This window comes from Echiichthys vipera (genome assembly GCF_963691815.1).
Source record: "Echiichthys vipera genome assembly, chromosome: 13".
Classification (NCBI taxonomy): Eukaryota; Metazoa; Chordata; class Actinopteri; order Perciformes; family Trachinidae; genus Echiichthys; species Echiichthys vipera.
Window position 1 is genome coordinate 12,475,356 of NC_139838.1, and position 18,539 is coordinate 12,493,894.

At 39.4% G+C, this 18,539-nt stretch overlaps 1 protein-coding gene across 1 annotated transcript in view; it reads right to left on the reverse strand.

The window, feature by feature from the left end:
- adgrb2 (adhesion G protein-coupled receptor B2) overlaps positions 1-18,539 on the reverse strand; it is a gene marked incomplete at both ends in the record, with an annotated part of 161,663 nt that overhangs the window by 54,402 nt on the left and 88,722 nt on the right. The window contains one exon of the mRNA XM_083925470.1: positions 3,327-3,453. Coding sequence (XP_083781596.1) covers positions 3,327-3,453 — 127 coding nt within the window. The remainder of the gene's footprint in view (positions 1-3,326; positions 3,454-18,539) is intronic.

An 18,539-nucleotide genomic window follows, 5' to 3' on the forward strand; every position in this document is an offset into this window, starting at 1 on the left:
TTTTCTATATAATGGGAATAAATGTTTTCCCCGGGTTCTGTAAAAAGGTGCCAGACCTCTGTTAAGTAATTCAAGCTTTGAGGGACACAATAATGAATAACTGTACTGCCTCACCTGAAGATCATCACCTTATTTTGACCCTCTTTACATTTAATAAAAAAGAAAGGAGAGGGGATATCCAGGGAAGGGGGGAATAAAATAATGCCTCCTACAACATGGTATAGAGATCCCAAGTGAATATTGAAGGCTTAGATAATCAACCTAAAAAATCAGCAACTTTAGAATAGATCGGGCATCTAAAATTTAAAGGTGCAATCAGTGTCAACCTCTCAGCTGTATCACTAGTGACACAAGCAAGGTACCCGTGCTTATCCAAGTTTGGATGGTTTAAGTACCTTAATTTAACCAGTAATGTATCAGTACTAAGCATGTGTCAATGTATCTGTGAAAAGCACTATAAAATGCTCCCTTTCATAACAAATAGACATAGTCATGAAGTTGGAGGAGCTATTGTATTCCTGGCACTCTTGTTATTGGAAATTAATGTCCAATGTAAAAAATAATTCTGGACAATGTTAAGTGACTCAGTGTGAACACTTTGGATGGGTATGAATCTCTCCCAGATAGAGAAACAATTAAGTTAAAAATGTTTGGTTCTCTGATAAAGCTGCACAAGACAATACACAAAAAACACAGGGCGGTAATACTTTGACTCCTAAAGAGTATTTTGTTGCAAAACATTTAGGTTTTGCAAAATTTAAATTCTCTCATGTGCCCTGTTTAGCAGTGAGCAGAAGCTAAAAGTTATGCAGTTGAAAAAACTGATACTATATGCAGCTGACAAGAACTCAACTGCAAGCAAGAAGGTTTTCAAATTTGTCACATTGATGACTCGTTTTTTCTACATAGACAGAGACGAGTGACATTGCAAAATCAAATGCAAATTTCCACAGCCTTGCCCCCCTTTGGGGGAAATAATTATCACTTAAAGCCCAGTTTAGACCAAAGATTCACAACAGATTAAACAAAACCCTTTTGTTAAGTTTAAAATGTTGCCGGTTAATGTTGCAGTGTTGTGAACTGGCCTGTCTCGTCTCGAAATGGCTGATGGTGTTGCCCTCGACATGTTACCTGTTTCAACAGCCATTCAACGACAAGTTCAAACTATTGACTATTAACACATTTGTCATTTACAGACAACACTTAGCCTAATGATACCCCATGATGAATTAAATATATATTGTTTTGGTGGTAGGATGAGCAATATCTGGTCACTGTGTTGGGTTATTGACACAATTGGATAAGGAAGACTGAAGGGATGTGACAGTTGAACATTCAACCTCAATTTATTAAAGTCTCGCAAATGCTCAGGTTCAGGCTAGGTCCCAAAATAATTCTAAAGACGAAATATAAAAAAAAAAGCACCCAAAAATGGGCGCGGCCTTGATGTTTTGCAAAGCACCCATATGTGTTGGGCTGCATGGAAATTGTCCTTTTTTGTTTAAGAGCTGGTCAAATTCTCTAAGAAAAGGCACTTCAATGCTTCCCTTCTTATCTCCTTAATCATAGGGTGCCATAGGATCTATAGCAGTAGAGGCCAGGTCTCATGGGTATCATAGTATCTAGAGTCATTCACCAAGACCAACTAATGGAAAACAGCACAGTTTCTCAGAAAAAAAGCTGAAATTATTAAAAACCATGGCATAAACCCAAAAGACTATGATGATTAATGTTGAGTACATCTTTAAAAGAAAAAAATTAAATCAGAGTGCGATACTGACAGCTCCATTCACTTCACAGCTCAGTAACTCCTACATGCAGTATGGAGACCCCATTTTCATATTTGATGCAGAGTGTATGTAAGGACAAAGACATTCTTAACAGCGATGTAACAACATAGCGCCAGTGAGTGATATAAAGAGGCAATGTTGTATACTGAAAAGATTACGCAGGGATAGATGTCCACATAAGCCTGCAGCTCTTTATCTCAGCGACACTTGTTGTTAAGGCACTATTACTTAGCGAGTCTCTGTCTGTCTGTCTCTCCCTCTTTTTCTTTCTTTCTCTCTCTCTCTCTTTCTCTCTCTCTTAGTTCTCTCTGCCAGCAGAGACCAGACTGCCTCTTCTGATTGGTTGAACATTTCCTTCCAAAAAATCCTCCATTCCTCACAATCACTTTCCATTTCTGTGACACCCGGAGTTACCCTCCGGTGCTTACTGAGGATCTGCTTTACTGGCTCCATTTTCTAAACCAACCATTAGGGGGAAAATAAAAACACTCACAAAAAACTATCATATTGTGTGAAACGCATTTAACTAAACTCTGTACACCCCCTTCTTATTCAATGCAATCACTATCCTTGTGGGTAGTAGGTGCGAGTAAACACTGAGATAAATTAACAGCAAAAGCTCAAGGGAACATTTTTTGACCACAACAGTCAAGGAGCTGTGGCACGAAGTGAGAACAACACCTGAAAGTGTTAACAAGATGACAAGGAGGGTGAAGGAAGGAGGACGAGAGGGAAAAAAACTGATAAGAAAACACACCAATGGCAAATATGGCTAAGAAAAAAAGGGGAGCAAGAAAGAGGGTATAAATACTAAATTGGGTTAGATGTGTATGGAAGGAAGGTCTGAAATGATGATTTGGGCTATTATGCAATAAATGAATTAGGGTCTGTTGGACAAAGAGTGTGGCTGAGAGAGCGAGGTGAACAAAGTGCTGTCAAGTCTGTGGATGTCCATTAACACAAATACAGGAGAACGGGTCAATGTGTCAGAACAGCCATTACCCTGAACTGCTAAAAAGCCTTCTTTAATCATGTCAAACACAAACTGCAAGAACTATTTATAGAAGTTCAGGTTTGTGAACTGCAGGCAAACCTGCGCACAGTGATAGTAAAATATCTTTCTTTCTCTTGACACTTTCTTCTCTCTCCCATGGAAATAGCTAGCTGAACAATCTGACCTTTACTTAGTTTAAGCGAAAATAAAAATATGTATCTAGACATGCAAAGTCACGTTGATCAAAACAGCTTCTTATACTGTGACAATGTTAAACATTCACGGTTCTGCTCCGTCTGCACCCATATTTTCTTCTTGTCAGTGGTGCAAGGGAAGATGCTTGTTATAAAGTAAGACAGCTGTCTAGTAAACAAATGACAGCCTTGACAGCCTGTTGTATTTTACAGTCAAATCCAACTGACAGAGGCACCACCTAAATTCATACTTAAGTCATCAGCTCACTGACCTGGCCCATGGTATGAGTTGCCTTGTAAGCCCCCCAAATCGCAAAGAGTACATCAGGATATGTATAGGTGACTTACCGGGTCTTTAGCTTGCTGCGCTAACACGGCGTAGGTGGATATCCTGCTGCACAGGCATTTGGTGTGGACAGTGGTGGATGCGAGCGTTTGGCAGCCTTCTGTGCCCCAGTTTTCCGCACCGGCTTCCCTGGAGGTGGGGAGGAAGGGGAGGGTTGAGGTGAGTAGGGAGGGGGTGGCACATGGGACATAAACAGTGACTGTGAGACAAAGACACACAAAGAACTTTCACATGAGTAAACACATCCATACTGTAGGAAGTTCCAACTCAAAGAACTGGTGAGTGAGGGACAAACATTTCATCAAGTTCACTCTTTAGGTTTAATATGCAGCACACACCAAACACACACACTCTCTCTCTCTGTGTCTCTCTCTCTCTGTCTCTACTGGCATTAGGAACCAATGTCACCCCACTTGAGTCCTATCTGCGTTTTGCACCCGTAAAAACTTTCTTTCTCATATTTACCCTTCCTTTTTCTTCTTTCTATTGCTTCTCCATTTTCTTGGAAGAATACCCTAAAAGACTTGAGGCCTTGAGGACAAATTAAAAGGGCATTAGCTAATAGTAAACTAAGAGCAGTGCGGCTGAACTGGTGGGTGGAGATTATTCCGCACTAAATGGTCAATTGCTTCTACACGTAACATGTGACCGGGCAAGAGTTCCTAGTATCTAATAAAATAGAACCTCGGACACTTCACTACCCTACATCCTTCACGTCTTCCCTTAATTTTGCCCCCCATCCCTTCCACTTCTCTCTAAACGCTCCAAATAGAAGGTTGAGTGTGGAGGTCGATCAATAAGATTGCAGCTGAACTAATTAACCTGGCAGCTCACGCTACACATTAACCTTATGTTTAATCCTGGCTTCTATTCAAGCTATCACATATATAAGGAAACATTATGGGAGATATAAGAGCACCCGTAAAGTCCTGATGAGGCAAAGGGGGCCAACTCCATGATTGATGGGTAAAGAGGCAGCAAGGGTTTGTTGTAAGTTTTTCATTCAACTTTTGACAATGAGTCACAAGATCCTAAACATAGACATTTCAATATTTAATGCTATACATTCCAGGTAATTCAAACATTTTATAATTTTTTTTTTTTTAAACTAGTAAGGAAACAGTTCAAAATTGTTTTTTATTTGTTAATTTTATTCTCTCCTATGCTATCCTATGGCAAAAAGCACAGTGTACACTGTTTTCCACTCCACTAATACTTTAGTGGTGAACTTAATTACTTCCTCTCAAGCTAATAGCACTGAGCACCCTGAACAGCGGATGGAGAATAATGTAATAAAGTATTGCCTATATGTGGAATTAAGGATTTGCATAGCATTTACAATCCTCAAATCGCTACTGAAAATATATGAGCTTTGACTGGCAATATTGGGTATCTGAGCACATCTCGAGGGAAGGCTTTGTTGACAGTTTCACTTTATGAGAAATGATAAGCTGGCTTGTTGCTTTTTGTATTCATGGTATCTTAAGGCACAATTTTGATGTTTCCCTGCCTTTGGAGAAATATCAGATAGATTTAACATCCCAAAAAGAAGTATACAAGATACTGCTCTTCTGTGTATAACCAGAGAATACTAAAAATTCCTTCAAGTTTATTTGCCCTATTGTATGGGGACTCTTACTGAGATACATTGTACCTTTAATATGAATATATTATAACTAAAAATGATTGTATATTTTGGCAGTTTTCATCATTATCATTGGATCAGATTTAACACAAATCTCACATTCAATGCAGACAAGTTGAAGATTAAGTGGAAACAGCACCTAAATTAAGAACCCCAATGTTTTTTTTCTTTCCATGACCTAAGAAAATTCAATCAATATCTGTGAACATGAGCAACTCTTTCTCAAAGCCACAAAGCAGAGAAGTGAGTCTGAATGTGGACCCACAGGATGTTTTTGTTAAACACCCAAATTAACTTTATTCTATTGTACTGTACTCAGTTGTGAAACACAAAATCTACCCATATACTGAGAATAGTCATCTATGACATATTTCCTAATTCATTGTCTATGGAGCAGTTACTCACTTTATACTTGATATCACAAATGCGAATTTCAGCACTAGTTTTTGGATTTGTGGGAGAGTTCTTTATGTTTTTAATAGTTTAAAGCTATCTAAGACTACATAAATAACATGAATATATTTGAAAAAAGGCACATAGTTCCCCTTTGTTGCTTTTATTGCACTTTCTTTTTGGATGTCACATTGACTACAAACAGATCAGTTCAAATGCATTTTTAACTTTTGTGCTTTTATTTTGAAGGTTAGATGCAAAACTAGAAGTCTTATGTTGACATTACTTTCCAAAAAAACAAAACAAGCACAAATCAAATAATGTATGTTGAATTGTTTCTGTATCTTGACTATAAACTGTCATATTGAGCTTTTTCAATCAAAAAACGCAGACAAATGGTTGAAAAGTACATGGAGCATTCACTAGTAAAAAATCAAGACTAAATATACTTCTGCTATGACAGGCCAATCAAACATCATCACTGTGACACTAAATGACATGATTGTATCAACGTGAATTCTCAAAAGCTATATCTGAACATAAATGCACACAGACAGACAGACAGACATACACACAGATACACACACACAAACAGAGCAACATTCAATTCATAATGTCAGTAATGAGATGTGAGTACAATTCCCTGATGATCATCATCTGCACAGTGACACTTCAAAGACTGAAGATTGGAAAACGGGTCACAGCAGTGAAGCCTAGAGACAGTTTGACAGGTAGCAACATGGTGCATGGCTGTGTGTGTATCTGATTGTGTGTGTCAGAAAAAGTGAATGTGTGCATAAGATCTCTTGTTACCTTTTATGAGGATGCCTTTCAAGGTCTGTATATTTAGTAAGGTAGTTTTTAGGTCACATTTACATTTATTATAATAAAAAAACATGTGATATCCACTGAGCTTACAATGAAACATGTAAGTGTATGTCAACTCCCAAGAGATGTCACGTAAAGTTTTTACAAATGTCTTTGTTAAATGTAAATATGCAAATGTTGCATATTTAATTACGCATGTCTGCTGAGGTATAGAACATTAGATGGACATGTGTAAGCATGCGCGCCATTCATCTACTGACCCAATCCATTTAACTACACGTAGCAAAGACACATACACATCAAGTATTCTAGGCCAGTCTGACAGAAAAGAGGAAATGTGGTTAATGAGAAACTGTCTGACAGATCACAACAGGGGGTCGCTGAAGATAACCTCACATATAAATACACATTATTTGTGTCTGCTGAATTTCAACTAATTTAGTTGAGCTGGTCTCAGTTGATTGTTGGTATGGATGTCTCCTCAGCAACAACTATACTTTAATTGTATTCTACCCAAAAGGTTGACTTAAGCCCTAATCTTTATTATTGCATGTCCACTACATCTACAGGTAAACACTACTGTTGTGTGCCCCACTGGGCTCATATGAATATTAAACTATCAGTTCGGCTTAGCTATCCAGGAAAGATTTAAAGGACATAGCTTTTGTTTTACTTTTTCTTTTATTAGCACTTGAATAAGCCTGGAACAGCTGCCGACTTCTCCTATCTTGGAAAATGGGTACCAGATGTACAAACAGGTGTACATATCAGTATAGTTCGTTTATAGGCTAGGATTGCAAATGTATACTGCAAAATATACCAACCTGGCATTATCCAAACAAATGCTGAGATGGGCAAATCTACATAAAGACATCCAGTTTGCTAGCACTGTGGAAATTGATACATCTGTTGTTTAGTCCCTCAGTGTATATGGGGATTACACAGCTCACCTTGACCAACCTGAGCGCAAACATATAAACAGACTCAAAACAACTAAGAGTCTACTGCCTGTATTGAGACTCAGCTGATTTAGACATGCTGATGTTTAACCATAGACTGCATTAAAAATGGACGTAGCATCTCGGTCGAGGTCTGTTTTCTCAACTTGATCCAATCATACAGAGTTGCCATCTTGTCAGATTTTGACTCCGCCTCATTTCCTCTTATCAAAAAAGGGCATTGATGTGACGTTGGGGGGAGGGAGATACGTCCATTTTGCTACCACCAAGGCGAAGTGAGGGCCAGTCGCTTGCTGTAACTAAATTCATACACCTCCAGTTAAATAAAAACTAGCCTGGTACAAAAAAAAATTCCTTCTCCTCAGTGTTTTCATGGAGATATGACCTAAACACAGGCTAGAATGTTTTTTTGTCCCATGCCTTAAGTATTTATGCTGTGAAAAACGGCCAATTTAACGTTGGGGTCAATGAGAAAATTATCTATTGTGAAACCTACCCCTAATGGCCACTTGGCCAACTACAATTTTTGGCACTTCCGTATTGGATTAACCAGGAAGTTGTTGTGGTTGGGGCTTGCATTTATCAAGTGTAGCGCTTACCATGTCCTTCACCAAATACAAAGTACAGCTGAGCCTAAAGGGAATCTTATTAGTTTTGGTGTGTGATCCCAAGGAAAAGTGTTGGGCAAAAAAAATTTAACCTGATGATGGCACTAGATGAAAAGGTAAAGGATCGAATGTTGCTTCTTCACTGCATGGTAGGGCTAGACTCCACTCAACGGTGGTTTATCATAAGCAAAAGTCATGGTTAATACTTGGTACTTTTTTTTGTGAAACGTCCGTCAAGGTTCCGAGCAAGTAATGCCAATACTTGAAGGTGGAAATCCTGCCTTCCATTAATTGGTCAGAGAGAATTGTCACGCTGTGACATCCATTTTTAAATGGCTGGGCTACTGTCATTAGTGACCGCAATTCTGGAATTCACTCGACCCAAATTTGAATGCCAGTTTGCAAAACTAGGCCATACTCAGTTCCATGCATCACTACGAAGATCATCTGATAATCCCACCTACACTGAGGAAGTTTTATCTGCAGTGGAAAACAAAAAAAAAGATGTGTGTGTGTGTGCCAAAATGAATGGTAGTCCAGCCAATTAATTTAAAGACATTTCAATCTGGACTAAAGTGATGTGCCATTCCTGCCACTCTTACAGTCACACTATGCCTGGGGTTCCCAATTCCGGTCCTGGAGGGCCACTTCCCTGCATGTTTCAGGTTTTTCTCTACTCTAACACACCAGATTCTAATGATTATCAGATCTGTGACAAGCTTCAGCTGCTTCATATGAGCACATGATTAGACCCAGGTGTGTTTAAGCAGGGAGAAACCTAAAACATGCAGGACAGTGGCCCTCCAGGAGCACGATTGGGCACCCTTGCCTTTGCTATGCTACGATGAAACCAACATGTTACAATGCTTTTCAATCTGTCTCTTAACTGCTCGTAGAGTGATTGCAGCTGTTAAGGCAAACAGGATAAATACTTCCTGAACAACTGTGCAAATTGACCTTTTGTGTCTACTGAGTATAAATTGGCATCGGCCCTTGAGTGAAAGGGCAATATTATGAAAGCCAATTGCACCCCATTAAGAAACAAAAACAGGTCAAACATGCTTTGAATTCTTGAAACTGAAGGGCTGGATGCAGGGATTTGTGCTGTATGGGGGTGCAATCACTGAAAAAGCTAACCCATCTGCCAAGCACATAGAATAGTGATGTCTCGCCAACATCTCGCATCCAAAGCAACCTTTTTATCCTCAACAAGTAAAGATGACATAATGTCTGTAAGGTGAAGGGACACAGAATACAGACTTTAAGCCGTATGAAACAGGAGCTTATGTGCTGCATGTAGGCAAAATTCACTGTATATTGTCACTGCTAAGCATTTGAACTAGTTTTACATGGGAAAATGTTGTTCTACATTGCTGTCAGCGATGTAATAAGGATTAACATTATCAGCTAATTTCAGCTGCTGGCAAACACTGTCAAAACTGATTTATGAGATGACCGTAGCCAAAAAATATGGTTTAGTAGTAAAAAACTGCACGCCCTGTTTCACTTGCTCTGCTTCTCATTTCTAATTTCTGGCAAAATGTGCCATCTCATTTGTGTGTATCTGTGTCATCGGTGGTCAGAAGCGCTAGCAAAACTGGAGACCGGAGAAAGGACTCAAAATGTGGGAGCGATGAGGCAAATAACAAAGATATGATGAAAGCACCGAGGGATGACAAAAGAATTTCACACATAGATGGAAATCAATAGCATGTAAATTACAAACGTATCCTCATTACACAGAAAATGTTTTCAACTCAAATTGCTATGAAGTCTTTAGAAGATAGGCAGATCAGGTTTTATATTCAGTGTATGATATTGTGAAGTAATTGAGCGAATTACCACAGACACTGTTTAACCTGATGTTTTAATGGGTTTTTTTTGGTTTGGAAAGAGAACTTTAACTTGTAATGGTCTAAAACAGAGTGAGAGTTGGTGACACACAAACAGAGAGCTAATGAATCATAGACAGAAGGACTGGTGGGAAAGAGAGGGCTTGTTGGAGTAGAGAGGGATTTTAAGCATCCTGGAGGTAAGTGGCCTCGAGTGGACACAATTGTAATGGGTAAAACTCGCTACTGCATGTCAGCATCAATGGCACCCTAAGGCAACAATAACAATGTTTTGACACAGATTTTTTCCCTCCAATTTCTTCTACAAATTATATAATATAAATCATATAATAATGTTCATTTTAAATTGCAAAAATATGCTTAAACAACATAATATTTCAGCAGACACGCAGCATTTGAAGGCTGAATGCCATTTAGCTGCTTCAGTGGCGATGCGACCTCTAGCCTTCTTGTCATTCAACTGCACTAAAAAAGAAGGCAATAGAAGCCATTGGAGCCACTGTTAAACCTTTTTGCTTATGAAAAATTTACATCATTCTTTCAACCAGAGCAAAGGTCCAATCAGCCAAAAACCCTGAAAATTAACATTTTACATTTTAGACACTAACGATCCTTTTTCATTGTCTCCAAATATTTAATTATAGCACCTAACACTGTACAGTAGCCTCAACTCAGCTGTGTCTCACTGTGTCACATGCAACATTGTGGGTTTAAATCTGGCCAAATAAATTTCATGTGTCATCTCTTCATGTGTTTAACCCTAATTTCCAGAAGTTCTACAATATTAAATGTGTAATAAAAAAGGTAAATCAACAGTGTCTATAGCCAAGAGGGCAGCACATGGATGTTCCCAAGGTCCCCTTAAGACTCACTAAGGAGAACTATCAAAGCATTATATGTTCTCAGTCAGGTTTTTTCCTAAGCCAATGTTCAATGTATGTTTCCCTGGGTCAGCTCAGTTCCTTTGGATGTAATTACTCCATGAAATCTATACCCTCAAACGTGTGGGCAAGACCGTTTTCTTGATTTTAGACAGATATCTCCACGGTGGTCAAATGGCTTTTATTATTTAAACTTCATTTCAAAAGTCCATCTCTCTTTTTCAATTTGTATTTCAAAGCAAACCCTACCGATCTCTTACAATATTAGTTTATATAAAGGACATGCAGCCCTGGAAACATAGGGATGGCCCCATTAAGTCAGTAGATCTTGTGAAACAGGTCTTTTCAACAGATACTGCATTTACCTTATAGTGCCAGACTTTTCGTTTTTCACATTTAAACAATTAAATCACAAGTGGTAGGTGAGCTTATCTAACTTTCTTTTTTTTTTTTTTATACACAGATTTTGATTGCACTGTTGCAATCAGCTCTGTGCCTGTGTGAATATATATCCTCGAACCACTTCATGATGCCAGGAGTTTAGTTCCTGATTGAAGCCACAGAATGAAATGGAAAATAAAGGTGAGGAAGAAAATACTTTTCTATCTGATGGAATCTATTCCAGGAGACATTACAACCCTGACTGCCAGGTAGCCAGAACTCGCATTCAACAGAGGCAGGACATTTTGGCCTTTTACTCTCAATACAGCTGGAAAGCACTGAAGCAAAGCTTCACATGACACACATCATCTGTACTTACTCAACCCTTCATTGCACCTATTATGCAGGACTGTCCAGGCCACATTTACACAGTAATCCCTGCAATATGGGCCCGAGTTTGCATTTCAGTGCATGTATAAATGTATTTGACCCAGATATTAACTCTGTAAGAACTAAGCTTTCTGCTTTTCCACAGACTGATGTAAAGACAAGTCTTATAACCACAAGAACATGCTGTGAGATTATCTCAGGCTTGCTGTGATGTCTTGACCAAATAGCTGACATTTTTTAAATGTTATCCTTGCTGCGGTAACTTACACATATTATTGATGTCATAAATGTGAGTCCTATGTGTTATGGCATTCTTTGTGGGAAAAGCATGAATCAGACATGTCTCATGAGAATGCATGCATCACTATTGTGGTTGTATCAATATGAAAGTGATTTCCAGTTCACTTACTTTTAAATGGACCTTAAATAGGTCTCCTGTCCTGTCTACTTGTCTTTCTTTTGGTTCATGTGATGTGAGGTTGTCACACAAAGCCATACTTTGCGCTTCTTCTTCCATGAGTCTCGTGCAAGTGGGATGCTTTGTCATTGACCTCCCAATCTGCTCTCTCGCATGGCCACAGGCTAATTTTTAAGCTTCTTTTCCGGGATTATCTTTCTTTCCTGGTGTGCAAGCTTGTGAGCAAACAGGAAAAGCAGAGATACAGGTTTTGGCTACAGCCATACATGGTCTGCCTTCCTAACTGCTTGCGTTCTGTGTTAACAGGGACATGCTGCATAGCTCTGAAGAAAGTGACTCCTGCTCAAAATGGATTATTTTACCCTGATCCAAAATAAAGTATGTTTTTTTTTTTTTTTTTGTACTGACTTTGCAACCCAACATTTTTCAAATATCCCATCTCATAGAATAATTGGTGGGTTTCTTTGAAACTGATCATCTTGTCAGGGGCTCAAAGAGGACTCTAAAGCCCAAAGAACAACTCTGAATCTCACAAAGCACTAACCCACTCCCCTATCAGCCTACTTCTAGGTGCAGCAAAGAAAAGCAGATAATGTATGAGTCAACAAAATAAAGCATAAGGCAAATGCTGCACTTTCAAAATTAGTTCAGGAGATCTTAACAATACAGCCACAGAATGAAGGGGATAAAGGTGTTACTTACCCAGTGGTTCTCAAACTCTACAGGTCCAGCATTGAGGAGGCAATATATCCAGCTGACAGCAACAAGCAACTTATGTTTCTCTACATTTAATCACTACAAATGCCTAACATCATCTTTGCCCAAGGGAAACAAAATCAGTTCTAAAGGCTATCCCTGCCTTTGTGGTAAGATACAGCGCACCATTCTACTCCCACTGGTCACATGATGAAGCAATCAATAAAAATAATGCACAAACAAAAATCCTAACCTTAACTGAAAATGAGAACTTGTCTTATGAGCAAGCAGCCCACACTCATCCATGAAGTCCAGCAGTGAAAATAAATCATATCTAAAATTCAGCCTTTTTTTGTACAGCTACTTAGAGCTGATCGATCTCAACATGAAACAGCTACTTAAAGCAACAAAAGTCCCCTCAAGCCAACTGTCCTTATCAAGAACACCGAGCATTCCACACAGAGAATCATAGCCACCATGTTAAGGCGCTCTCTAAGGACTGTAATAGCTTGGGAATGAGCTGAGAGCCTGTCCACGCCTGGAACGCCCAATGGAGGCAGAGCCCACATAAGCCCTGCTGGCAAACTCCCTCTTGCTGCGCTGACTCGCTGTTTGACACAGTCTTGATCCCTTCTGCTCTGTCAGATGGAAAAGTGGAGCAAGCCCTTTCAACCCCCCCATCCTCGTGGCTACGCTGTTAAGTGTGTTAGTGTGTTTCTCTGCATAAGTGTTTGTCTTTCATGACGGAGAGAGAATGAAATGGTAAAATTAATACACAGCATTTCAATCTCAGATGGGGTGAGAGAGAAGCCAGACAATTTTTCTCCACAATTTTAAGTGCACATCCAGAAGATGAATATTCCAGCACATCTTTTGGTATCGCTCAGCTTCAAAAGCACCTAAGTACCTCTGATGGGCACAGTGTTATCTGGGACATTCTGTCATATATTCAGCAATTACTTTTACAATTACATATATGGGTTCAAATAAACCCTTTCTGGCATAAAGAACTGAAAGCCAATGGTACATATCCACAACAGCGTTTTTGGACACAAGGGATTGTCTCACTCGATGGGCAACAAGGGTTTGACAAAGCAGAAGTTACAAAAATGCAAAATACACATGAAATAAATACGTGAAAAACAAACAAATTTCGGCCATTTACTTTTTTGTTGTTATATGTTCTAAAAATGCATGAGAACTGCACAGGCATATATAACCCCTGGTATGAGAACTTGACACTTTGCCTTTTTTGTAGAATTAATGTCATTATACTTTGGCCAGATTTGTGTGTGAGATCTGTCAGGGCCAAAGCTGATAGTGGTACCAAATCAGTCTGAGCCCAAAGCAAGCATCAATCTACCATGTCAGATTGAGGATGTTAGAGTTACTTATGCTGCACACCAGGCCATTATTTCTCCATGGCAGTGATGGGCGGTGGGGGTAGGGTGAGGTGCCTGGGTCTTTAACCACTGATCCCCTATCAAGCTGAAGACCACTGGGGATTAGAAATAGCATTAGGTAACCCTCAACCCTTCACAAGATTACTGTCATCCATCCATCTAAAGTGTATATTGCGTTCATCTCTAACTGCTGGGTCATATTTTTTAAGCATGCTTTTAATTGAGATTACTCAGTTGACTATAAATAATGCATTTGTATTAGTATGCTGCTTATATGGTGCATAAATGCATATTCGAGTAACACAATGTATATTTTTAGATGGCAACAAAAGGGTAGTTTGTTCTGATTGAAAGCTATAAAATCAGTATAGTACATTTGAGAGCGGCACATATACAATCTAACGGAGACAACCAGAAATAAGATGTACTGCAATATATAGTCAGTGTGTGTATGTCAGTGGCGCTTGGGCCAGGCATCCCATGCTGAGGCAGAGTCAGGGTCATAGCACGGAGATGCCAGGGGCAAGGTCAGCAACCACACAGCAGAGAGAAGTCTAACATCATCATTTCCCAGAGAGAGAAAGTTAGTGAGAGACTGCAGACAAATGAAAGAGCAAGACTTTGGAGAAATGAGCCAGTGAAGATTCAAGGTGGACAAAAATGTTCATATTTTCATATATAATACTCCTCCAAACACTAGACATAAGTATTTGGTGGATACTGAATATGCGGTCGACATTTTTAGTCACTATTTTAAGTAATTAAGATAACGTGCACTTCCACGATAAAATAATAAAAGCTTTATTACAGTTACAGATCAAAATAATTTTATTTAAGTCATTTACACAGTAAAGCTTCATTTGCTCTAAAACAGATGGCTGTGCCCACGAATACATATTTGTCTGGTTATGACTGTATCAGCAATATTTAGATATTACTAACAAATATTAAATTCATTGACTTATTTTGGGGTGGGTATTTGGCACCTGTTTCTGTCAACGGTCAGAATAGCCTCCTTTACTTTCATTAACGTGAGGTCCGAGTTTCAAAATCTTTTAAAACTCTAATGAGTGCTAATAATAACAATATCTATTAAAGGTGAATTACTGAGAGTATGTTGAGGGGACGGGTACATGGGGGAAGACAAGGAGGGATGGCATGCGCAACTATTTCGGTGGGCAGATGGTGCAGACATATGGGCCTGTTAGGGGCAAAATTAATAAATAAACACTCACACATAAATGCTGAGATGAACTGTGAGTGCCACAAACTGTTGGCCAACTTAGCCAGCTGACAGAAAGAGCAAATGGAAGCGAGCGACCACTGACACTGCCTCGCAGAATTCTACAACAAATGCATAAAAAAAAAATTGTGTAGGATGGCAGTAAGCCTTAGAGATTTGAGCCTCTGATCTCCAAGTAAGTATACATTACCCATGTGCATTATAACAATTAAGGGGGAAAGGTATATCATTGTTTATTTGAATGTGGGTTCATCTGTCTGCACGATATATAGACTCCTTATACAGGTTATAGATTGAAAGTTATATTTCTGCCTCTGAGCTGAACTATTTTTCTCCTGCTGTCTGGCTCAGCTGCTGCCGTGTTTGCCCTTCCTCCACATTGCTATCTATACATTTGCCACCTCTTCCTGCTCAGCCTTAAAGTCTGTGGCTCATTTAGAGAGACAGCCAGGTTGAAAGAGGTGATATCCTCCAGCAAACAAATGGCTGCTTTGTGCATCATGTTCTTGCCATATCAACTGCATGCTCTGTCCAGCTGCAGTCAAGATCTTCTGCCTGGCACAGACAAATGGAGAAGGATTGAAATAATTCACTGTGCAGTCAGCAATATATTCCTTTTTGTTTTTCCCTCTGTGTCTTTGTGAAGTGTCTGGATTGCCTTCTTGTATTTCTGACATTTTTCTCTTTTCCCAAGAGCACTCGACACTTGCTTTATTTACATTTAAGAATAGAGCAAACTGTCTTCTTCTGCTTTTTATAAAACATTTTAGGGCCAGCTTGTGGGAACTGCCCGTGGACTAGTAATGTGCTCTTTGCGTTTATGAGCGTGGTTTCTCACTGTCATCCATATACAATTAGCTAGTTCTCTTACTCCTAAGAGGAAGGATGGATTATGGTGTTACTGATTCTCTTTTACGTTCGTTGGACTATGTTCCCTCTACAAAAATGAGAATGACACAGAGTTATTTATTGGTGATTTAATGAATTATTTGAGAAGCACATGACATTGAAGTGTCTGTAGACTGTCCTTGTATTAGGGTATGTGCCCTTGATGTACATAATGTATGGATGATAAATTCCATATATGTTATTATCAGATATTAATTGAAGCAAATGAGTTGGCTTCGCTTCACACCTTCTCATCAGTTCAGAACCGCACCTGTGCACCCAAAGTAGCATGTTGTATTGACCTAAGGCTGTTCACACTGCAATAAATTAGTCTATGCATTAGTTTGAAATGTATACATATTGTGTGTGTGTGTGTGTGTGTGTGTGTCTGTGTGTGTGACATTAACTAGGTCTTGGTCAGTATGTGTGTGTTTGTGTGTGAAAGCTTCTAAGCATCTGTGTATGCTCCCTACTGTTCCTGTCTGCAAACATATTACCTAATCCCTGGCAAACACATTTGGATGTTTTCCACATTCCTCCCAGTATGAGTATGTTTGGTTGATAGACATCACTGCCACCTTGCCTCTTTGAATTCTGTTTGGCTTTCTGCCCATGTAACGTCTGCAAATTTAATTTGATTGCAGCTGTAATCTGCCGGCTGGTTAATTGACTTTGCCAAGCATTGTTCCTCCCCTACCTTGATGGAGAATGGTTAGTTTGATACGTTACAAAATGTCTTATCCTGTCAGTGTGAAACCAACGGTCCCATTGTGTGCTTTGGTCACTGGAGGGCACTCCCCTAGAACTGAATAAACTATAATGTGATCTCGAGGGGGGAAGCTGAGCTGACTGGAATTTTCTCGTCATCCATCTTTTTGTCAGAGTAGACAGGGAGGCCCACTGTGATGACAAATTAAATTCTTCAGTTCAACACAAGCCATTCACTCTGTCAAAGATTCATCTGTCAATACTGGCTCTTTAAATGATGTTCATATACAACTAATCTGTATTAGCAAACACAATTTGGAGGGCTAAAAATGTCAGGATAACCTTTTTAATCAACCTATCAACGAAACAATGAAACACATGATAAATCAATCAACACACAAGGTCCAATGAGTGGACCGTTCTAGAGCCGTTACCCGTATGACAGTTTGTTTGTTTACTCAGTTGTCATGGAACTATAGATGTTTATTACTCCGAGCACTTTTAGGATTTCTCCATGATAACTGGGCAAACTTCATCTCCCGGTGAAAAACACTTGGAAGGAAAAAAGAAAAAAAGGTCTACACCTTAGGTATATGCAAATCACTTGCAGTCAATATATTTGAATGCTTGTCCCGACTATATCCTTTCCAGGTAAAAATTTATGGAAATATCTAAGCAACTTAACCAAAAACATGATCTTTTTCTCACAAGGTGGTGTGGTGGTTAGGACTTTCACCTCAAAGCAAGAGGGTTCCTGGTTCAAATCCGGGCTGGGACCCTTCCGGGTGGAGTTTGCTTGTTCTCCCTGTGTCTGCGTGGGTCTTTTCTGGGTTCTCCGGCTTCCTTCCACAGTTCAAATACATGCACGTGTTAGGTTAATTGATAACTCTAAATTGCCTGTAGGTGTGAATGTGAGTGTGAATGGTTGTCTGTCTGTCTCTATGTGCCCTGCGATAGACTGGCGTCCTGTCCAGGGTTTACCCAGCCTCACGCCCAATGCCAGCTGGGATCAGCTCCAGCCCCCGCAGTCCCATTAGGGACAAGGTGGTGAAGATGATGGATGGATGATCTTTTCATAATCTTTTCATAATCAAGTGATTAAGCCTTAACCTAACGACACATACTGTACCTAACATGCCCTACCTCCAATGCTGACGGTACCCACCACGACTTTCTCAAAAAGGAACTTGACTGTCCGTTCAGTTATACTGGCATAGGTCAACGTATCCTTATACAACCCTTCGTATGCACAACTTTTAATGTGTTATCCTATGGATGTGAAAAAAGGATCAGTGAGTGTCTGCAGAGTCTACAGAACCCATTTAAACGACATAACTATTTGATGAGGTTTGTGTACTCATGTTAAATATGCACAGTAAGTTATGCAAAAAGAATTAGTCTAAATAACTCAACATTGACTTTTTCTTTTCACACAGGTCCCAAACGGCGGTGTCCTAAGTGTCTGATCCAACCTAACTCCCTACATGGACTTTGTTGATCTACATCATCTGACTTTCTCCTTAGCTCACAATTGCACGGGTTATAACTTAGAAATAGTGCATTACTTTGTTGGTACAAACAGTGAAAGAGAACAGCCTACAGTATGTGGGTTAAAAATAAAGGTAATTTAAACAGCAGTGACCTCAAAGTAAAAGTGCAATGAGACAATGACCTGGTACCAAACCCTGGCCTAATGTTCCTGAACAAGTTTGACTTTGTTATTGACAAAAAGAGTAATCACTATGTGGGTTAATGGTTCCAACAGCATGATCAATTGTGCTGGTTTACATTTTGTAGTACAGTAGATGATCAACATACATCAATGTCAAACAGTCGGTGGCCCACAGACAAAGAAGAGAAACCCCACTCTGGCTTCAGGCCACTGGTGGCATAAAACTGGATAGTTCACGTTAAGCCAAAT